At 46.8% G+C, this 24,268-nt stretch overlaps 1 protein-coding gene across 3 annotated transcripts in view; it reads right to left on the bottom strand.

Annotated features, from left to right (window-relative positions):
- Positions 1-2,465: 2,465 nt before the first annotated feature.
- Positions 2,466-24,268, bottom strand: part of SHISA7 (shisa family member 7) — a 540,684-nt gene continuing 518,881 nt past the window's right edge. For 2 of the 3 annotated variants that reach the window (XM_069606998.1, XM_069606997.1), the window contains one exon: positions 2,466-24,267. In XM_069606998.1, coding sequence (XP_069463099.1) covers positions 23,678-24,267 — 590 coding nt within the window. In that variant the 3' untranslated portion in view covers positions 2,466-23,677. The remainder of the gene's footprint in view (position 24,268) is intronic. The other variant, XM_069606999.1, reaches the window with a different exon arrangement.

Raw genomic sequence — 24,268 nt, 5'->3', positions numbered from 1 at the left:
TCTCAACTGGAGTGAGCGCTGAGGGGGTGGCGCATTAGAGCACTTCAGTCCCCACACAGATGCTGATGCTGGTCTGGCCTTCTTCCATGTCTGAGCTAGCGCTATACCTAGGAGCTGGCGCTATACCCAGTGATGTCACCAGGCTCCGACTGGCCCATTGAGCAATAGGCCCGTGGCCGAACCAAAAACGCAAAATGCTGGTGTGGGCCCGTTTTTTTTGGGAAAAATGTGCCACTTTTTGGGCCAATGTGTGCCAGTTTTATTTACTTCACTATGAGACTAATTGCTTTGACCAGTGTTGCCGGATAAATATTCTTTAAAATGCACAATTTGCATCACATTTTATTTTAAAAAAACTCCCCCCGTGGGTACTATTCAAACAGTGTCACAAAAGGAATGAATAGCCATTTTCAGCGGTGGGCCACTTTTTCATTGGTGCCCGAGACAATTGTATGGCTCAGTCCGACCCTGGATGTCATGTAGCCTGGAAGGTAGCAGAGTGACTGACAGGTGTAATAGCCAATTGAAGGGAAGTATTTTAACAGTTGGCGCTGGAAGGATTCTGAGATTCTGTTATGTGAGGGGGGAATAAAAAGGAGGCTGAGAGTTTTTGGTAAGGTGAGCCAATATGTCCACAGATTAGGGTTTTGTATTCCTAAACTCCAAGGGCTTCCTTCCCCTGCTCACGAGAGGGGAGCCCCAAATCACACAACTGCATGGTACTTTTCCAGTGACGTGGCCCATGTTGCAACAGGGAGCTTTGGCTGGAAACTCGCAAACATATGTTTGCCCTTTTTTGCTGGTGTGATGCCTCTTTGGAGCTCCATATTAGGAAAAAAAGTAGATTTTTGATGTGTTGTGGTGAGAAGGCCCATCAGGCATTTGGCAGTGCCACAACAGTGGGAAGGGCTCAGCCGGCATGTCTGGGTGTGCTCCATGAAGCGGCTTGCGGGCTAAGCTCTCTGACACATAACAGGGCTGTCATTAGCCTCTAGCTGCTTCTCCCAGTGGTTTTTTCAAATGAGTGGAGGTGCGGGGGGGGGGGGTCATACTTCCCAGATAGTTATATTATGTTATGTTAAAGGTATTTGTACCGCGCACCGTCTTCAACGGAATTGGTCCCCAATCACTCTGGCGGATCTGTAAACGAGAAGGTAGGATGGGTTAGTGAGGTGAAGAGGGAGTAGGATAGTGAGAGGAGTGGTGTACTGCTGGCAGCTTCAACTCGGTATACACCATGCGCTGAGCTTTGGTGTGAGTATCGGATCGATGTCAGTTTTCGTGTGCTGTTGGTGCTGCTTGTGTTGTTGCGGTGTGGTGAAGTGTGCACAACTTGTTGTGCGAGAGATGGTTGTGTGAGTTTTTTGAGTGAGATAAGTATGCAGAGTCTGTATCTGATTCCCCTGGGTGATGCGCTGGGGAAACCTGACCCTTTTCTTTGTCTATCCCCTCTCCCTCACCCCCCCCCACACACATGAACCTTTGAGTAAACCGCTGGCCAGGGTCCGGATTTATGTCAATTTAGTGAGACATTCTCTTGCAGTTTCCCCAGCGCCGAGCAAAGGTTTTGCCAATACAGCCCTGGACTCCGCCCATGTCATGCATGCTAGAGACCCCTTCAAGCATATAGGGACAGGGTTACGGCGACATGTTGACTTGCTGGATCCATGCACATAGTTTGGTGCACCATACAATGCTTATCTTCATTAGTCACCTGGTACCTGAGCCAAGGTCACCCGATGAAATAATAGTTTTGGTTCTTTCCATGAAGTTAGTTTGGCTGGTGGACAGGAGTTGCACACATGAGCCTGAAGATGTGTCTGATGTCTTATCTGAAGATATCAAGGCACCTGCCACCTCATTAACCACTGGCAGGTGGAAGGCCGGAGGGGGTCCCATGTGATAATGTCGCTAGGTAGGTGACTTTTATTTCCTGACCCCTAAAATACTTTCCCTAAATATTCTGGCAGGGGTATAATTGTATATTATAAACTCCTATCCTAGAAAATTTGGGGAAAGTGTTTGATTTTACTGAGGGTGCATTTTTTGGGGAAATGCCGCCCCCTGGTGGCCTCTTCCCAGGCGACTTTATCACTGGACACCGCCATTTTATGCATTTGAATCAGTCTTATTCGCTCGTGCATGCACTTTGAGCTACACACACAATCTCTTTTCCCGCCCAAAATCCTAAGACTCGGTACTTGGAGCCTTCAAACTGCGGTGTCAGACATGTAACTGTGCCTAACCTTTTGGGGGAAAAGGAGTTTACAATTAAAAGTGGTGCACATTTCACCTACCTCCAGAAGATCAGGCTGAGTTGGCCTTCAGTGCATCTTTGCAACCAGACTCGTGGCCATCCCAGACAGGCGAAGCGTCTCTGGGTTTAACTTGTTTCTCTTCCAGACACCTGCTCACTCCATCTCTGGGACAAAATGCTATCAATGAGCGACACCAGCCCCAGGGCAGAGGATTCATAGGAACGTTTTGTCTTTATTTCAGAAAACACAATAGCAGCTCCTTAGTACTGCGCTCTTGCGCTTGAGCGTGAAACCAGTGGATTTTTAGCAAAACAATCCATTTTTAAAAATATAATACACTTGTGTTATTTGTTATTCCGTTAAAATTGTGTCTACTGTCAGAAATACTCAAAGCCATGCTGGATGGCCCCAGAGCTCCGCCAAAGAGCGAGCACAGGGATGGGAATGGCAGACTCGGATGAAAGGAGTGGCATAAACCATGCTAGATGGCCCCAGAGCTCTGCCAAGGAGCAAGCACAGGGATGGTAATGGCAGACTCGGATGAAAGGAGTGGCATAAGCCATGCTGGATGGCCCTAGAGCTCCGCCAAGGAGCAAGCACATGGATGGGAATGGCAGACTCGGATGAAAGGAGTGGCATAAGCCATGCTGGATGGCCCCAGAGCTCCGCCAAGGAGCGAGTACAGGGATGGGAATGACAGACTCGGATCAAAGGAATGGCTGAGTGGAGATGGAATGTTCATGGCGGTTTTTTAACCTTATTTTAATAAAAAAACAATCATTTTAATGACCTTGGTCCAAACAGGGCACGCGGCAGAGAGAACACTAGCTACTAATTACTGCAGTCCAAATTCACAGACAAAATGTATAGTACGAGTGAGAGATTTATATTTGCCCCCTTTTAAAATGCCTTGGGGCATTGCATTATTACCCTAAAGGGCTTAGATTTGCTAATAATAATACTAGCAAAGACCCTCATTACAGGGCTTCGAAGTGGGATGAAGCCGGATAAAGCACTTTAAATATGGGAGTTTAGTGCTAACGTCTGGTCTGAAACTCCTCCCCTGTGACAATCAGTGGAATATTGCACTTCTCCAACCTCCGCGCATGCTTTGGTTTTGGAAAGCAACTCCAAAATCTGTGTCAATGCAATATTTTGCTGACATCAGTTCCAAGGGGCCTCATTACGAGGTTGGTGATAACCCACCGGTGCTACCGGCGCATTGCCGCCAACCCGGTAACACTGATTCTGCTGTCTGATATCCAGGTGCCACCGGGATATCAAAAGTGGCGGCGGAACGGTAAATCCCCATCGAACTCCATGGGAATGGGGATACTGGAGCACCGGCACCGTTGTTAACGGTGCTGATGCTTCTGTGAGAGACATGCCGGTAGGGGCCTGAAATCCCAGCAGGTCAGGCATTCCGGGGATCCGTGCACCCACCGGCATTCTCGTAGTATGACCGTCCGGAAAGGGTGCTGATATGTTGCTACTGGCACCCTTATTACCGGACCGCCAACTTGTGATGAGGCCCCATGTTCTCTTTCCGGTGAACTCGTTTTACTTTTTTTCCACTATAACTAGGATGTCTTTCTCTGTGGCTTGCATCTGCCAGTGTGGGCAGGGGTTTGTTGCTTTCAAGAGATTTATACCATCAAAGAAGATGCCGAGACACCAGGGAACCACACTGCGCAGTCTGATGTGGAAGGCACCCACAATCACCGATAACAAGATGATGCAGCCCAACATTGCTAACCGGGGCGACATATCAGACTACCCATAATGCATCAGTGTGTGCTTCCTAGATACAGTGGAAGTACCTAAAATGAAAAAAATGCTCTCAATGTGTGCACTTTTTAGAAATAAAATCAGTTTTAAATCACTAAAGAATACCCTCAATTGCGCAAGATAAGTGCGCGTGCTACTTCCCATTTTAAGAGACTAGTGCGCTGCAGATGTCTGGATTACCTTTGCTCAGAATCCTGCTCGTCCTACTTCCATTACTTCAGTGAGGGCGTCTGATCCTTCCTCAGGGCACACTGCATATCCCTGATCCGACCTTGGCACATTTCTTCATTTGTCCTTAAAGGCATCCTCTCATTAACTGATTATCTTTTTTCATTCATAAACCTTCAAAATGGCTGCTGGAGACATGATTGACCTGGTCGCAACTAACGGGCCGAGGAAGAGCACGGCTTGGAGGAATAACCATTACCATATGTAATGCAGATATCAGCTCCTCTTCACTTTTCCTCATCCCATAATTCCTTCAATGAAGGCCAGGGACCGATAAAAAGCCTGAATTGTGTCCATGACCATCTTCATCCTCATCCGTCCGCTGCACGGCAATCCACATTTCCCAGCAGGTTGCTTAGGTAAGAATGACACAGGCCCCCTAGTGAGGGATCATCACTATGATTAGAGCCAAGATCTTGGTGGGCCCTCTTGGTGCTCACTTGATGCCGTACGGTAGATCTCTGAACTGGCAACGTTGCCCCAGAATCACACGCATCGGAATCACTGATGGGAACATTCAGGTAGGTGTGTTACAAGTCCAGAGGTTAAAGGTAACACCCATTGTGGATCAAAGGACTCAACCTCTGCAAGGACTCCATCTTCAGTCTGATTCACTTGATGTACCAAATCCGCGTCTTCAGATCAAGAACTGTCTACTAGTCACCTGAGACCTTTGCATCCGTGAGGTGTATTAAGTACCATGCTGTGCCAACTTCCTCAAATGGAAACAGGACGATCACCTTCTTCAAAAACATCACCAAGTCACCAGGATCCTGACTCCTGATTGGATTTCAAGGCACATGGGTAAGCATGCAATTGAAATGTATGGGTTGCCTTACACATTCAAAATGGCATCCATCTTGAACCACATCTTCGACTCAGATGTCCGAAATCCTCTACTCCCAGATCCAATAAAGGAAGACAGGTGACCTCCAACAGGCTAGCCCAAAGTTGTCCCTTTATCTTGGCATGTTCACCTTTGTGTTTGATGTGGTCTTTATAAACCAGACCCCAGTTGGGCTGCAAAGATCGGTTGAAGACTTGCCAGTGTACCCTGGACAGTATAACCTATCTACTAATAGAGTTAAAACAACAATCATGGTTGTGAAAAAACACTATACAGGCCTTTCACCGTGGTGATTAATTGAGAAGAAATTGGAGGTGGTGGCTTTATATTTTTAGTTGGAGGTTTGACTTGGCCCAAGACTTTCCTGGAAAGCTCATTGCCTCTAAACACAACAGAACTAAAATCCCATTGAGAGGTCATCCCTCACTTTTTGGCCAGCACAGGCGCCAACTTGTTCACCCCACTGCTTACTGAGCATAACGTACAGATAATTCCCATCCGCATCTCTGATGTAGAGGAATGCCAGAAAAGCGGAGATTCTTTCCTAAAACGACTCGTGGGTTGGGTGTCTACTAATAGAGTTAAAACAACAATCATGGTTGTGAAAAAACACTATACAGGCCTTTCACCGTGGTGATTAATTGAGAAGAAATTGGAGGTGGTGGCTTTATATTTTTAGTTGGAGGTTTGACTTGGCCCAAGACTTTCCTGGAAAGCTCATTGCCTCTAAACACAACAGAACTAAAATCCCATTGAGAGGTCATCCCTCACTTTTTGGCCAGCACAGGCGCCAACTTGTTCACCCCACTGCTTACTGAGCATAACGTACAGATAATTCCCATCCGCATCTCTGATGTAGAGGAATGCCAGAAAAGCGGAGATTCTTTCCTAAAACGACTCGTGGGTTGGGTGTCTACTAATAGAGTTAAAACAACAATCATGGTTGTGAAAAAACACTATACAGGCCTTTCACCGTGGTGATTAATTGAGAAGAAATTGGAGGTGGTGGCTTTATATTTTTAGTTGGAGGTTTGACTTGGCCCAAGACTTTCCTGGAAAGCTCATTGCCTCTAAACACAACAGAACTAAAATCCCATTGAGAGGTCATCCCTCACTTTTTGGCCAGCACAGGCGCCAACTTGTTCACCCCACTGCTTACTGAGCATAACGTACAGATAATTCCCATCCGCATCTCTGATGTAGAGGAATGCCAGAAAAGCGGAGATTCTTTCCTAAAACGACTCGTGGGTTGGGTGTCGAAGCGTTTGTGGGAGCTCTGTTAATCTTGCTCCATCGAACTACTGAGATTGGCGCACCGGCTGATCTCAATTGTTGCTAAACATATGCGGGTGAATACTAAACTTGCCTAAAGAATAGTGTCGGCTTAGAACTCTGTTCTTAGAAACATACCTCCCCTCACCTCGGAGCCCCTCTTTCAATTCGTCATCAGATGAGGAAGAGGAGGAGGTAGATGAAGAGTATGTGGATAACCTGTTTCATTTGGGCATGAGAAATCCGATCCCTCCTCACACGGGGGCCGAGGGGGGGGGAGGGGATCTCTGCGGCTCTCTTGTCTCTCCCCAGGCTGCTCTTTTTCAATATGCTTCCTTTAGCTCAGTCTCTTTATGCCCCCCCCCCCCCCCCCCCGAACACCCTGAGCCTCGCCATACACAAAGCGCAAACTTACCGACCCCTTTGCATACTCACATGCAACGGTCTACCTTTGTTTCGCTACGAAGCTCCACCTCCTCAGTGACGAATCCAGTCAGGAGCCACTCGTTGGCCCTGATCGGGCTACGCCAGGCTTTGCCTTCCTTCTCTGTACACCCGCAGGCTTACGGAATGCCTCTCCTTCTAGAGACTGCCGCAAAGGTAAGGGAGGTCCACTAGGCCCGCCACCACGTTGTGTGCGCAATTTCCTTGCACTGGCACCACAGAATGGAACATCCAGCTCGGAGGGACCCTTCCTCTGGGCAGTTTACTCTAAAGTCACTGCGTCTTCATGTGTCTGCCTGGAGTGACGCAGTCCCGCCTTAAATTATCAAGACAGAAAGAAAACGGGACCTTGCCCATTCTAGTCACTGGATCTACATTAGCATGGCAAAAAAACCAGAATGCTCAGTAAATGGCAGGATCCCTTTAAGGTGAACAGAAGGAATAGAAAAAGGATGCATAAGGGACACAAAGTGTGCCTGGAGGAAGGATCAAACTTTTTTCACTGGAGTAAGTCCTTGGTGGAGGAAAAGGAGCAGGATGTATCTGGCACAGTGGTGAAAATACTCCACAAATGGTGAAAGAAGAGCTTTCCACTTCTTGAGTACGTAAAATTGAAATAAAATCTGATTTCCTTTAAATCGAACAGTGGAATACACCTGTGTGTATTTGGGGAGCACTGCTAACAGAGCCAGCTGTGCATTACACTTCTATTTATTTTTCTCCATGCATTTTGTAATGACTATCTCCAGTTGAAGGGCACAGCCAACTTTTACATTGATAGTTGCCAGCCCCATCACTCTCTGTGTTGCAAGGTGATCAGGCAACTACGATTCCCAGCATGCTTGAGTGCGCGTTTGGGCCAAAGCTTTGTCAACAGCGAAATATTGGCACACACCTCCCTGTCTTTGAAATATTTGGGCCTCATTACACGGATGGCGGTAAGGATTTACCGGTACCGGTAAAATACTGGTACCGGTAAATCCTTACCGCCTTACTACGAGGTCCCTTTGCGGGTTAGGGATTTAACGCCTGCTTTTTGCAGGCGTTAAAAACCAACCCGCAAAGGGACCTAGGGAGCTAATTACGGTACCGCAAATTGTGGTACCGTAATTAGCACCTTCCCCATCCCCATTGAGCCCTATGGGCCAAAAATGGGAATGGGGAAGGGCAATGGTGGAAGGGGGAATTACCGCCCCGCCAACCTTGGAATGGGGCAGTAATTCCCCTTTCCGCCAAGGCGGTGCTGGTATTTTACCGGCATGAACCATGGCGCTAATAGCGCCATGGTTCTCCGCCAACCGTGTAATGAGGCCCTTTGTATCTTCAAGAAGCCGTTCCTCATCTGTATTATAGTACGGGCTGTACGGGCTATTTCACCACTCCTCCCTTGCATTAGTGCCAGGCTGGACGCTTTAAGGACACCATGGTAGCGCCTGGTGCCACCCTGCTAGTGACGCACCAGAGAGCTTCCCACAGTTGTGTTATCGCCGCGCAAGCTCAGGCTATTTCCCAGGGAAACTTGTTTTATACTGCAATTGAATCGCAAATTAGGACCTAAAGGAAACTACCCGAAAGAAAACACTCTCTGTGGGTTTTCGGAGAATAAAAATGTGCACGCTTTTGAGAAATTTCAAAGAATTTGGCTTAGCGTAAATGTTAAAGGTACAAAGCAAAGCATCTCTCGCATTCTTTGCCGGGGATATTTTGTGCGGCACTGCCTTTTATTATTTGATGTTTTATGGATTTAGGACGAGGGAAACAGTAAATGCCTAATTCACAGAAGCGTTTTATAATAGCAAAACCCCATTCGAAAAAAAACGTTCTGGGAATTAGGCCCTACTTTGTGTTACGTTTGCGCGACAGTGGCTAGTCGCCACAGCGCAGCGGGAAATTCCAAAACACGAACACATTCCAACCATTAAGAAACACAGGGTTCAAACTACCGAAAGGGCCACAAAAAACGTGGTACCTGTACTTTCTTAGGAGCTTGGTGCCTGCAGTGGTCAATGTGCTTGTTCCAACAATGAGGTGTGGCTGCGCAAGTGGCAGACTGCTGCTGGGCAGGAATTAACCACAGAGGGCCACAGACGGGGGGTTGTAAAGAGCTAAATACATTGGATCACCCATTAATATGCAGTCAAAAACAGACAGCACCCCTTGCAGCAGATGAAACTGAAATGTGGTACAGTCTGTTACAAACAGCAGCCTCATTGGCCTATCCTGACATAAGAGAATTCCTGAAATGACCGTGGCTCTTCAATCCATTTAGGAGTAGGTCTAGAGTAGAGATTTGGCGCATTTGGCCGCTATGCGCGGCCGGCCCATCACGGCAAAGACCCTGTGAAGCCAGCCTTACTGTGACAACTCCACAAAGACCATGAAGAAACCCAACCCACGACTACACACTCTACCCGAGAGAATGGAGTAATGAAGCTTAAGCCTTGATATCCAGGCTGATGGAAAAATCTGTCAGCAAGAAGAAGAAAACAAGTCTAGAGTAGAGCACGAGACCCCGTCCTATTCCTACCGGCCTTCCAGAGGCAATGACTTGCCTGGGAAAATGACCTTATACTGGTGCAGGTCTTTAAGCCGCTGCCCATTTTCCCCTATCAGCCATGTTTTAATTATTGGAAAAAAAACGAATGTGATGCAGATATTCGTCAGGTCAACACAAATTCACACTTTTACATGGAATTTGGGGGATGCTAGAAATCAGAGTTCTCTGTGCTAAGGTTTCGAGGCCTCTTCTGTCCTCTTTCTATCTCTGACTCTTGGGTATAACCGCCACTCCCCAAGTGAAGATGAAAAGTAGGGGGACCTGAAATGAAATGCAGCTGGGTCGGAGGTAGCTGGAATGTGGAAGGCAGGATGGAATTCGTTTTTTAAACATTTTTCATGCACAGTCTATGACAAATATAAACCACTCAAGCCAGCGCCCCCTGCTGTTCAGCATCGTATACAAAAATATAAAATTGCTCATAGCTTTTCATTTCAGACGCAGTATCTAAGGTCAATATTGGAGGGGACAGGGAGATGGACACGCCCATCGCTTCCTCGTGTCGTGACCAGGGGGTCTATTTCCTGTCCTTGGTATTCTTGTTGAAGAGGGTTGGCCGGGACGTTTTTTTTTGGCAGCACCCCGCCAATATGGCTTATATTCTGAAATACTTCGACGCATGCGTGGTTGCCGTCTACCGGCTGGCCCTCTCTCTAAATTCTGCCAGCAGCTACTCTGCGGCTTGGATTCAGTCAGGCTGTATGATGTGTGGTGTGGGGGTGGGAGGAGGAGGGGTCACCGCGCCAAAATGCACGGCTGACATGCAATTGCCCTTCCCCCACAGCCCCCACAAGAGAGGGACCTTTCACTGCGCTGAGTGTTGAGCTGGGACACTCAACGGACGACAACAACGACTGCCAGGTAATATACACGTGGAAGCAAAATCGCCTAATGAGTGAAGGCTAATCACTCGAAACGTTTCAAACCTGACAGGAAGAAGCACACAAGAGGCAAATGTAATGTGTTAGGTGACGTTATAGCAAGGTGCGAGTGTGTATCTGCGTGTGTATATACATAGAGAGCCGGGATAACACCAATATGGGATGGTTGACTGGCGGGATGCACAGTACGCCTCTATTCGTGCCATTTGGCACCCCTACAGTGGTGATGGCGCAGTATAAACGCTTTTGAACAAAACACAATTGGCACTGTTTCCCAAGTCACGTGTGGGCAAAGGAGTGGCCCTGGAAATCGTGCGCCATGAGTTAAAAAGGGACCCTCGTGCCCCGCTCCCATTGTGACAACAAATTATTTGGATGGGGGCGGGTCCCCCGTAGGTCAGGGTTGGGCCTGTGACTGCGTGACCTTGTGCACCAGCCTGCGAGGGCGCAGTGAGTATTCCGAGTTGCTAAGCAACAGGCAGATAGTCACTCTCAACAAAGCCACAGGATGCAAGACATTTCATAATGCAGGACTGACACTGAAGGTGACACAGACTAAATTCCTATTATTGTATGGCTTTCGCTCATGGTTTCTAGAATTAGGGGTGCATGTATATGTGGTCATTTTGTTTCATGTTTAGGAATGCTTTGGGAATAAAACAACACTTTTTGTGAAAAGGCTATTGCAAGTCATCTCAGCGATTCAATACCTCATCAAATCAGCCAGGTGCAGGATTGCCTCATAGGACACATATGCCGTGCAACATCTTTATAACATTTTGTCTCTCTCTCACACACACAAACACACACACACACACACACACACTAGATTCCTGACATAGCATCTTTCAATGCACAGAGCACAGATAATCAGATGCGAGGTCCCCATTGTGGTTTAGCTGGTCTTCTTCGCTGCAAGGGGGGGGGGGGATATGCATACTTTGGCCAAAGCCAAGAGAAGCCCCAGGTAGGGGCCTGCTTGGCCATGAGATGGAGCAAGGGATCCGTGTTTTGGGGAGACCCATTGATGGAATCACACTATTGATGTTATTGGAACGTGAGAGTGAAAAGAGGTGAACCATTTTTTTCCCTATTATCGGGGCAGAAATCAGAAGGTTGTGTATTGGCAATTAAGCAAGCACTGTTTTTTTTTCTTTCTCTTCAACATCTTTTCCTCTGTCCATTTGCAGCCACGCTCTCAGCGTTGATCTGGCCTAGGTTCTCAGTGGTGCAGATCTGGCATAGGTCCACAGTGGTGCTCATCTGGCCTAGGTCCTCGGTGGTGGTGATCCGACCTAGATTCTCAGTGGTGCTGATCCGGCCTAGGTTCTCAGTGGTGCAGATCTGGCCTAGGTTCTCAGTGGTGCGGATCTGGCCTAGGTCCTCTGTGGTGCTGATCCGGCCTAGGTTCTCAGTGGTGCGGATCTGGCCTAAGTTCTCAGTAGTGCGGATCTGGCCTAGGTCCTCAGTGGTGCTGATCCGGCCTAGGTTCTCAGTCGTGCAGATCTGGCCTAGGTTCTCAGTGGTGCGGATCTGGCCTAGGTTCTCAGTGGTGCGGATCTGGCCTAGGTCCTCAGTGGTGCTGATCTGGCCTAGGTCCTCAGTGGTGCGGATCTGGCCTAGGTTCTCAGTGGTGCTGATCTGGCCTAGGTTCCCAGTGGTGCTGATCTGGCCTAGATTCCCAGTGGTGCTAATCCGGCCTAGGTTGCCAGTGGTGCTGATCCGGCCTAGGTTCTCAGTGGTGCGGATCCGGCCTAGGTTCTCAAGGGTGCTGATCCGGCCTAGATTCTCAGTGGTGCTGATCCGGCCTAGGTTCTCAGTGGTGCTGATCTGGCCTAGGTTCTCAGTGGTGCTGATCTGGCCTAGGTTCTCAGTGCTGCTGATCCGGCCTAGGTTCTCAGTGCTGCTGATCCAACCTAGGTTCACAGCAGTGCTGATCTGGCCTAGGTTCTAGGTTCTCAGTGGTGCTGATCTGGCCTAGGTTCTAGGTTCTCAGTGGTGCTGAGGCTGCCTTTATGCAATTATCTCTAGTGGATCGCATTCAGCCTCTGACAGTTCTCAATCTTTGCATTCAGCTTAGAATTGTAGCATGGAGTGGTGTGGGGGAGTGAGGGGGCGGGCGAGGGGGTACTGGCATCTGTGCCCAGAGATATCCAGATTTGGTGAACCCACCGGTGTCAGCTAGGAACAGGATGTCTGTGTGAACTGAAAAGAGGGTGACTTTGTGGAAGTGTCAGTGTCTTAGAGTGAGTAAATGAGTGAGTCCACATGAGCAGGTGCAAGTGATCACACAAGACCACATGCCGGCATGATGAGGAAGTGGATGCAGTGGAAAGGAACACATGTTTTAAAGTTGCCAAAACTTTGATGACCTTGTGCGGTGCCAGTGTGCGCCCAAGGCAACATAGATAAATGGCCAAAGGCTGGCATCCACACAGAGCCAGTGTTGGCAGAAAATGAGCGGGTGTCATGATGAGAACCAATTTCAGCAGAAGCCATGTTATGTGCATTGGCAGGGTTAGAGGGTGTGTGTGCTTCATTGGTGCCAGTGTATTGAGCAGCAGACGAACATAAGATGTTGCCGCAGATGCTTAAAAGGGTTTGTGCAACAAGGCATTGTCTGGGATTGGGGTTGGTGAAAGACTACCTGTGCAATATGCGTGCCCACACTGGGGCAAGAAGAAGAGCAAGCAGTGCGCTGCCTCGAGAGTTTCCTCATCACACCTGTCCCACAGTAGGTTTGAGCAGGAACCCTTCGCAATTGACTACACCCAGGGCCGCACTCAGAACTTGACCACAGCTCCCCTCATTCCATCAATAAATGGTACCCAAGACCTTAAAAAGCAAACACAGGCACGGAAAGTAACATACCATGATGTGCCCATTCTCTATACCACAGAGTCCCGCATACCACAGGATGGATCCAACGCAGAGCTGTAAGACTCATCCAGGACAAACAGTGCACGGATCCGCTCCTGCGTTCCCTCACTCAGATGAGGTAGAGGGGGGCCATGTCTTTTTCCGCAAAGGTCCCGGAATTGAGAAGCAGGGGCTCGGCACACTGTGGATTTCCATGTTTCTCTTGGCATTGTTCCGCAGTCAGTCCTCTTAGTCCGTTGCAAGCAAAACTTGAAAACATGACCAGTGTCCAAGGCCCACCCATTGGGTGGAAACCCCCCGGGCGGGGCGGGATTATGTGTCACATGTTTGGAACAGGGGAAGATCAAGCAGGGCAACCAATAAAGATGCGTTCCAAAACCATCACCATTGTTTATATTTTTTCTCTCCAGTCCATCCCCCTAAAAAGTCTGTTTCTTCACCAAACCACAGTGATAGTATTAGAAAAACAAAACAAAAATATTATTTATATATATATATATATGTTGTATAACTATATAGAAACCACACATCCAAAGTTATCACTTTCAATGCCTCGTTTCCCTCCCGCCTCCAAACCCACCCTTCCAAAAACTCACGCTCTGTGAAGAAATAACTTTTTAAAATTGCAATAGAAAAAAAAGCAAAGTGTCATCTGTTAGCCCTTGTTACATTTCAAATGAGCCCGCCCCTGCAAGGCAGAGTCCGGGGATTACATCAAAAAAGTTTTTCGTAATGTAGTCATCTCTCATTCTGTTTTTTTTAGTTTTTTTTAAAGTCTTTGTTTATTTACAAAAGCGAGGAAACAACTTGCACAAACCGCAGGGAGCGAAGGAAAGGTCTAGCTATTCAGTAAAGGGTTTTATTATTTTTTGTAAATGCAATGTCTGCTTTCTTTAAGTGGGAACAATCCTTTAGCGAGTGGGCATTGCCACTGAAAGCTGCAGAAATCTCTCTCTGCTGGAGCTTACCCTTTCTGAAGCAATGAGTGAGATCCCACCTTTGCGCGGAAGACATCATCTCCCCCATCTACCGGTGAACCTTGGTAATCGCAGAAGACTCTAGGGAAAAACTGAATCTTTACTGAAAATCAATTTTACGCCGCATTTTTCAGATTTAGGGGGTAGACATTTCTCAAACTCTGCGTCCTTTGTATACATTGAGTAAGAATCAAAAAGCACAAGTTCGGGATCCACTTTACATTTTCATAAGAGTTCACGTTTCAACGTGTTGAAAAATATGAAATTCAATGCACTCACCTAGAAAATGCTCATGCTCTTGTGGAAAGAAATGAGCAATTCAAGAACTTGAACGCGGTTGTCTGATTTGACAGGTGGCGCACAGGCACCAGATCTTGATTTTGTGTTGTGGGGCAGATGTTTTTGTGTAAATCAGCTGAGTTATTTTTCTGGGTGTTTAGCTCTTTGTCCCTTCTTTTCCCGATTGACTAACATTCCCAGTTTCCTGGAGCCTAAAATGAAAGTATGGAGGAACATGAGAACAGAACCCAAACTAGCCCCAATATGAAGGGTCCGCTTGAGAAAGGCCGGCCCACTATATCTACAAATTCGAATGGAAGGAATTCTAAAATTCAAACTCATCGGCCTCAGTTGGGTGGATCGTGTGCCTATCATGAAATGTTCCAAAGTGGCGGCTCTTACAGCTCAAAGTTGGGGTTCTCTGTGTTTACTCTTTTGGGCAATTTGAGTGGGCCATGGAACAAGATTGTTCCCCACCTCCCTGGAAGCATGTTTCCCAAATGCCTCCCTACCACTTATTACCCCTTTGCTCATTGCTGTGAATTGATCAGTTAGAATGTGTGGCCTCCACCTACGAAAATCATTGCCGCCTTTACCCGCTGAAGGCCCCAAGATCAAGGAGAAAGAAGGGCCGCTCGTCTCAACATACGGGGTTTTAGGGCTGACCCTTATGGACAAACAAAAGCTCTTCTTGGAACACATCATGGTTATCCTGCCTACAATTAGTCATCAAATGCTATTTTCATCTTAGAAGCATTGAAGGATAATGCCATCTAAACAGAATGTCATGTAACTCAACTCTTAACACCATTGCTAGCATCGGGGCCAATGCATTAAGAAAATGGCATTGCGGGGGCCGTGAATCAGTTCCCGATGGCACAGTAGGGCCATGTCAAGAAATATGTGCTTTTTAAAAAGGATTTCATGCAATCCGAAATAGTTCTGTTTGGAATGTCTGTATCCATTATAGCAGTCACCTGCTTATGCAATCTTGGGCAAGTGGATTTCGAGTTTTTTTTAAACATTACTGGAATTATTTTTGTGCTTTGTAGAGCATGAGGGTTGACGGGTCTCTGCTCTTAGAAGGAGTGCCAAGGACAATTCTACTCCTTTAGAAGTTCCCTCCAGCCCCAGAATTGGCGGAGTGCAGTTTAAAAGAAACACTGCACCCAATCAATCACATATCTTCTCACCACGACCCCTTTGTGGCTTAATCCTCAATACCAGGGTGTACACCACTTTTGCCTAATGGCAACTTTGCCGAATTCGTTGTTTGCTGCTTTTTTTGCCACTTTTATTTTTATCACAAACAGGTAGATGGTAAGTTGGGGTAAGTTATAGTAGGGGATGGGGTGGAAAGGAGGCTGCAGGGGGTCTCCCCGCTGTTAAGTGTTAAAGAATTAAGCAGCATCGGCCAAGAAAAAGCAGCAGTGTTTCCATTTGGCAAAAATAAAAATCAGCAAATGTTCCTAGCACCAAAACAAAGGCACTCATAGGAGGTGTGGCTATGCAGACTCGCCCTGCAACACATCTACACTTTCACATGAATGGAAGCAAAGACACACTCAGAACGTTCTGTTGCTCGAAAGCTGTGCCATTTTCAAGGTAGTGTTTTCTGCCAAAGAATTTGCCTTTTGAAATTGTTTTGTTCGTAGCTATTGATGTGAAAAAAGTGAGTTTACTTTAGTGCAAATTTGCATGTCTGCATATACTTCCCGTGTCACCTTCATCGATGGGCCATCAATTCAAAGGCAAGCCTCAAGAGATGATCGGCAAAAGGGCCAAGGTAAATGCTTCCTTTTAAATGCTAACCAAAATTGAATTTATTTTACATTTCTTTTTAGTCCCCATGAGATTCAAATTGTTTCATATAGTCAAGGTTCAAAATGGAAAGTGGTAACTTTACTAAGAGAAACCACCAGTTTGGGAAAAACACAAAGACATTGGTGATATCTTAATTTCCACTAACTCATTGAACAAAGTCTCTTGAACCTGGAGTTTGAAATGATTTTGTGATGCAATGTTCCCAGAAGACAAGGTATTATCAAGTGATATCTTCCTTATTTTAAAAATGTCCCTTGATTGTTATCATTGGGAGCCATCTTGGATAGGGGTGAACTAGGAGAAGATATCAGATGTTGGAATGTCTACACCTATGAGATGCCTTGTAGGCAAAACCTGTTTCTGAAAGAGTCTGTGAGGATCATTGACGCGGTCGATGATTGCACTTAACCATAAAGGATTTTGTGGAATTGGCTAAGGAGCTTCGTGGCCATTGTTTTTTGACACACTAAAGTTAATTCAGACTTTCTTAGCACTTCTCCTGGTAGGTCTGGTTACTTCTGGCAGAACAGTTCTTGATGTCGGCATAATATGTGCCAGAAGGATCTGTAGCGGGAATCTCTGGTGCGTTCAGGAGATTCCCTTCTAAGTAATATGGATTCAGAATCATCCATAATCAAAATGATTTGAAGTGAAACTTTGAATGGCAATTCAGATCCTTAAATGAACAGACTGCCCTTTTTGGAAATTCTAAATTGCAATTAAGAATGCGAACCTAGTGTTATGAACTGAAAAAAAAGAATTCATTCTGAACTGTAATTAAAAGTATCAAACTACAATATGTAACTCTTCGGCCATATAATGTGAGAGCAGAACAGGCTATTTGAGTTAACAAACCACACCTGTCACAGCGTCCCCTAGTAGCCATCATTGGAAGTTCACCCACAGTTTAGTGCCACAGAGCTAAAGCACTATGGGTAAGCACAGCCATTACAAATAAACCTGTATGTCGGCTCCATGGTTCACGGTCCTAAAGGGGACTACTATAGCTCTGGCAGCTGAAGACTGGCAACCACACACGTGCTCCACCCTCATTTCAAAGAACAAACGTGGATTCTACAAATTGGGCAGTGACTGTATGCCAGCAGTTGTCTGTATATTAGGGTGACACAGTGAGCCTGGTTTTCCTGATCTGGCACATAATCCTATCCTTCTATGTCTAGCTGTGGAGAGTTGGGACTGTCATTTTTTTGCACCGAAATTCGTGATATTTTCCTTCACTGTTCATTTGCTTTAAATTGCCCACACCGATTCATGGTCCCATTAACGTATTACATGCATTTGACCACAGAATCGTACATAGACATCAGGCACTCTAAAGCCTCGTTATGTCTCAGTTTGGCCCTCATTGCATATCTGAGTGACATTGAGCTTTTTGGTTAAGAAATGATAGCGCAAACATCCCCATTTTAGAGCAGGAACTACTACCATCCAGTAGGACATCACCGATCTTTTTGATCCATTGGACTCCGTCATTGCCTGACTTTGGCTACGGACACTGGCGCGCCACCCTGACGGGCAAGCGCTTTTGAAAGGACAGCATAGAGGGGCATGATGTGTCAGCCACAGGCCAGGCTCTACTCTCGCTGTAGTGACCACTTGGAAGACCTAGCACCCCTGGAAATCTCTCGATCTCCCTGTAGACCACAAACCCCTTGGCTCAGGTGTCTGCCACTAGCGACCCCGTGCCTGAGCTGCTGAGCTAGTGCCCTCTGGCTGGGGTGGCCACAATCTCCTTTGAGGACCTCATCCCCTTTTATGATGTAAATCAATTCTCACACAGCACAAGGCAGTAGGCTGTCATATATCTTATGAACAAGTCTGAGAAACGTAATGCGATCTGGGTACACCACCAAGCCGATCGTGTGATGAAGAGATACAACAAAAGATGTTGCTCTCCATATCAAACGTAATTTACTTTCTTGCTTGTTCAGATAACTGGCACTGAAGGAAAGGAACACGATGACCAATAAGCCTCTGCCAATTTTGGCACTTATATATTTGGCTGGAAAAGTATGTCACCGCCAAAGAGATGCACTTGCTCCACTTTGGGTGCCCGTTGCTCATCCAGGCTTGCTGTTGCCTTGGCAACTAGATGCATGAAGTGCTGCCTTCAAAAAGGAAAAAGGGAAAAAGGCACTGTAGAACCGGATGGAAAGGAGACCTCGTGCAGGGCAACTTGAGATCTCCGCAGACAAGAATGTTAACTCAAATGCTCGCCTTTCTGCTGAGCTGTCTATAGACCAGTCTTGTTCTGCTTCCTCCAGGCTCGGACTGGCCTCTAGGGCAATAAGGCAATGCCCAAACCAAAAACGCAAAAAGTGGGTTGGTATTTTTGACCATTGTTGCTAAATAGATATTCTTTAAATTGCACAATTTGCATTATATTTAATAATAATACTAATAATTCGCATGTATATAGCCCTACGAACCCTCAGGCATCTGAGCGCTGCTTATTATTCCCCACAGTGTGTGGTGCTCATTTATCGACCTCAGAAGGAGGAACGGCTGAGTTTGGGCCTAACGGAATTCAAACCTGCGTCAGCAGGCTCTGCACAGATTTCAAAGTGAGCGTTCTGCTCGCTGTGCTACCGGACCGGCTTAATTGTACGATTTGATCTGGGGTACTATTCAAAAAGTCTATCACAAAAGGAATGAGTTGACATGAGTAACGGTGGGCCACTATTTCATTGGTCCCCGAGACAATGTTATGCCCCAGTCCGAGCCAGCCTTCCTCCACGTCAAAGGGAAAAGTTGCCAAATGAGAATGATGCTTACGCATACTTTTTAAAATCCTCAACATCTGTAAAATTCTAAATGTAACAGAGTGCCCCCTTTGTTTAGCCCATGAAAGAGGCTGCGGACAGTGCAGGGTGCTGCAATAGTCTGGCCCCAAATCACGCTTGACTTCCGGAAAAGTCAATGGGTGGCAGCTGGTACTCAGTGCTGGCGAGTCGCACTGGCATGTCAAGAAAACTGGGCCGCTCTCCCATTGAGCCATTTCACCAGTGGCCCTCCCGCTTGCTCCTACAATAGGAGGGGCATATGGTGCCATGTCCCGGGACACCATGTCTCCGGTCCTGGGATGTCCTGAAAGATATCATCGATTACCAGGGACATGTGCCCAATTCGCTCATCTAAACTGAATCCGTTCCTGAACTCCTAGTGGCATTGTCGTGTATGGCCATCCTGTCCCCAAATCACAATTCTGTTGCTCTGCGCAGGAATTGATGGTACTTTTCTTTCTCAGAGTTAACAGGTGACTGTTGTGTCTATTTTAGATTGTAAATGTTTATTGATGATTTATTAGATGGTCAGTGCCAACTGCATTATAAATGGGTACTAATTCGGGCCTTTAACAAGGGTCCCCAAGACATTATTACCTGGTACAGCCCTGAGGATCCCGTTTTTATTGCTATGAACACATCACATTAACATCCCGGCTTACTAATAGCAATGTATTAGCTTCAAACAATGGGTTGCATCGAGCATGTTATTGGGCAGGCGTTAGAAGCTGCAAGATTGCGCGGAATGCAGGTTTATAACATGAGATTCATCCAGCGCTCCAAGCACCCTGATTGGCTGCTGCGCCCTCCCTGGGTGCTAATAGAAGGTATTCTTCCTCCAGCCTGTACACATTTGTTTGATATCAGGCCAGAACTTTCAAATAAGTAGGCTAACAGCAGAAACTTCATGGCGTTAAACTAGTTTGAATCTGATCTAAGGTGCCGGAAAATGACAGTCATGCCACATCACAGCAACATAGAATTTGAATGGCTGTTACAACCCCGGGCCCGGCTGCTATCCAATACATGTCTACTCTTGTCACACAGATCTTTCAGGATCTCCTCTAGTTTCAGGACTCAGCATGCTCTTGTAAGCGATATCCAATAGCAGGTAGTCTAGCCAGGACCCCACCTCCCTAAGCACCAGCAGTGGGAGTAGGTTTTAACCTTTTCTAAGGTTGCAGAAGTTATCTACTCATTTAAATGCACCAAGCAATCAATAGATTGTATGATCAGGTTTATCTGGTCTCCGGTGTGAAGGTGGTGCAGGATCCATGGTTGTGTATAAGCCGAAACGCCCCTCACGGCAAGATACCCGAGTATCCCTATTAGGCTCAAGGAAGCATGCAAAGGTGTCAGCTGTTCGGTTCAATCAGGATTTGGGAAGGATGAACAAAAAGCAGAGAATGGACTTTGCCACTTTCATAGCAAATACAATTCCAATTAATTCCCCCCGCCAACTGGTAAGGTACCGCAGCTTTTGGGCGATTACTTGCCAACCAAATATTTCTCATCCATGCAGCTCTACGCAACTCCCTAAAACAAACTAGGACCCAACAAAAGGTGTGCAGAATGGGGAACCATCTAGGATTAAGCTTTGTATTGGGAGTAAGTGCTCAATCACTCAGTTGAGAAATTGATCAGGAATCAAGCCAACATTTTCCATTTACATAGAAAAATTACAATAAGAAATAAATTGCCCACCTCTGCTGTGTGCAAATGAGGTTATTACCACATGCTACCAAGTTTCAAAAGTCAACATCGAGATTAATAGAGGAAATGACACGTCGCGTCATATATAGCTCCCTGGCCTAATTCCTGACATTCCCAGACCTGATTCAGCATATTTCTTGTCAGGACCTGGATCTTCAGTAGGGCATGTGAGGTGCCAGGTTTTGCGAGAGAAAAGGAGGCGGAATGGTGGACCTCAAGTGCTTAAATGCCTGGTTGTCCTGATGGCCAGACGAGGCGCTGATGTGTTATTATACAGGGCAATTGGAGAATGGTGGGCAGAAGTTACCCTTGGAAACGAGGCTAGTTACATTTAGTCAGTGCTGCCATCAAGCAAAGATCCTCCCTACTTTCAAATTTTGAACCTTGACGTATACCAGCAATTGGCCAACCAAGCCTGCAGTTTTGGGGAGCGGCAGTGTCTTCAGCAATGACTTTGAATCGTTTGTAGCAAAGGGCGTGAGATATCCCTCCCTTTGATTCGTTCGGACAACCAAATATGGCCTTTAAAATCCTGGGATAGTTGGAACATTCTCCATAAGTAAATTGTCTTCCAAAAGTTCAGTGTGAATAACGCATAGATCTAAAAATGATATGTGCGACTCACATCCGCAGACTACCTTTAGGAAACTGGTGATATGCCTCATCGTTGCGTAAAGTTTGGCTGAATGCTTTGTTTCTCTTCTGAAACTTGAAACTGATTTTTGGGGAGACTTCAGATTCTTTAAAGATTGCACCGATTCCTGCTGGTTTGGGGGGAATCCATGATATGCATAAGAAAAGCCTTTCACCTTGCAAAACAGTACTAACGCAGCAAGACATACGAGAGATAAAAGGGGGGGGCCCTATTTGGGACTGGGGAAGTTGGTGGTGAACACGGTAAAAATGCACTGACCATTAAGTCCACAGAAAGTTAAGCGGTTGGACCAGTTTTGGGACTTAAGCTATTAAAGGGTCTGTGTGTCTGTGTTTTGCCTGTCTTTGAAAGTTGTATGGATCAGACATCCTTTTGAAGGCGGAAACGTTTCAAAAGCGTGAGAGTGGATAAAAAAGTTACTCCCAGACACAAATGTGGTCTGTGTTGGTGTGATGCTGATTGGAACATGGACATCTTCATTATTAGCGTTTGGGTATCCATCCAAAAATGTCGACTCCCATCACTGCGAATGCGATTACAACGCATCAAAAACAACGAATTTCAATGCAAATATAGTTGGGGGGGTTGGGGTATCAATAAAGGGGGAGGGGTTGGGTGGGACTCCTCCCTGTCAGGTAGGGGAGGGGCTGGGTGTGGGACCCCTCCCGCATTTTTGTCCATTGAAATGCATGTTGAAAAATGTGTTGTAATCGCATTCGCAGTAACGGATGTGATATTTTCACATAGATACAGCGTTTGTAGCACAAGGCTGTGGGGTTACTATCTACCCCACACAGAATACCTAAAGGACAAACCAAAGTCATGCCCTTTGGAACAAAGTCCATTGAAAAGAGAAACACTGGTGGTATGCTCACACCTTCGGCTACAAAGAGGAAGCTTGCAATGGTAAGGGTGCAGTCAGGGGTGGACTGGGAACCAAAAGAGGCTCTGGAAATAATTACTGGGAACCAAAAGAGGCCCTGGAAATAATTTTCAAAGTGTCTCCATATGACACATTTTCAGCAAGCCCGATGCTTTTCCTATGAGAATATTTGCAAATACTACACAAAAGAGGCCCAGGGTGCAGAGGCCTACCAGGAAATCTCCAGAGTTCCCTATTGGCCAGTCCACCCCTGGGTGCGGTGGAAAGCTCGATACTGCCCTCTGTTCCAAGAAAAGAATGGATCCCTGTGCGGTTTATACAGCTAGGCACCGGGAAGAAAGAGAAGAAAGACAAACAAGGTTGCCGCCACACTGGGCCTATCTGCCCATCACAAAACGAGTGGTGTCACCAGCAAAGGAACACCCTTCTCAAAAGGTGGATTTTTCCCCCACATTCCAGTCTCTCCCTCCTCAGATTTCTGGATTACAAACTAAAACAAAAATAGATCATCTTTTTTTTTTTCTTTCTATTTTCTTAATAAGGCATTGTGCTGGCTACTATAGGGCTGCACGCAACTTTTGTTACCAACGTTGTATTAGATATAGAGCAGAGGACAGCGGAAGTCTGATGGAAGTGAGTGCTGTTCCTATCTCAGAGTTCGTGTGTAAAGACTCCATTGGATGCCCCAGAATTAAATAGGGATTCGCTTCCCCTTTGTTGCGGAGGCACCCCGAAAATAAATCTCCCCTCCTTCAACACGAAATTATGCTAAAGCGTCCCTTTAAAACAACACTTTCGCCTGCGTCAGACACTCACTAAAGTGTTGGAAGAGGATTTAGGGAGAGTGGTTTGCTGCTCTGGGTACCCCAAATGATTTTATTTCATGATATTGTATTTGTATTGCATGTTGTATGCTATTTGTGTGTTTTTTAATGTCCCACGCCATTGACCTTCAAAATGTCACTGGAGGGACCTTACTTTTTCATCACGCAAGCTTTGTTCACACCTCCAAATGCCTAACCTGCTACACAGAGGCGAGGTGTCTCGCCCTCGCCTGCCCCCGCTTTCCTTTTCTCGTGCTCTTTCTCACTTGCTACGCTTGCCTGTCCCTGACGTCGGCTGCACCATCATGTCTGACGTCATAAAAGAGCGGCGGGAAGTGCCGCGCTAGGCAGCTGGGCCGTTCTGAAGAAGGAAAAAAAGTCTATCCTCGTGAAAAACAGAGAAAACAAAAGATCTACAGAATGTTCCCATCCGTTCCCCTGCCAAACGGGTGGTCAGTGGGGGAAGGGTTGGATGGTCAGGGTGGGGGAAAAAAAACAGATCAGAGAAAGACACGGCCTCTTTTCAGGTGGAAAAATAAAAGCAACAACCAATCAGGCAGAGCTCAGACAGTGACCTCATTCTTGCTTCCGGTGCGGAGGTGCTGACTAGGGTGGTGCCCAGGGATGAATTGCAACTGCTCAATGGTGTTTTGTCGTTTGGCGGCAAAGGCCTGTCGTCGGTTGGCCGTGTGGTTTCCCATGTCCCAGGTGGACTTCGGTGAGCTGGCAGAGGTGGGGTGAGAATTCATCTTTATCATTTGATGGCGATCTAGCACAGGGGTGCTGGCACAGACGTTGGTGTGAGACAGGGCCTTCTGGTGACCTAGCCGCAGCTCGTGGAAGGGGGTCGGCCCACTCCGGTGATGCATTCGCTCGGGGGACAGCAGATGCTCTTGGGAGTGGATGGCCTCACGAGACAGTAGGTGCTCATGCGAGATGACGCGATCCCGGGGGATGGTGTAGTCGTACTGCATAGGGTGGTAGTTGTCAGAGAGGATGTGCTCCTGGGACATGACCCGTCGGGGGGTCTGACTCTTTTCCCCGTAGCCGTCGCGGTCATAGTTCATCTTCATGACATGCAAAGGCAATGTCCCACGCGTGAGCTCTGCCAGATGTCTCCTTTTCACGTAGAAGTCGTCCATGTCTTTCTCTGC

This window comes from Ambystoma mexicanum, chromosome 1p, assembly GCF_040938575.1.
Source record: "Ambystoma mexicanum isolate Mex_15411 chromosome 1p, UKY_AmexF1_1, whole genome shotgun sequence".
In the NCBI taxonomy this organism is placed as follows: domain Eukaryota; kingdom Metazoa; phylum Chordata; class Amphibia; order Caudata; family Ambystomatidae; genus Ambystoma; species Ambystoma mexicanum.
The sequence above is the reverse complement of the archived record's forward strand: the minus strand, read 5'-3'. Positions and strand labels throughout refer to the sequence as shown.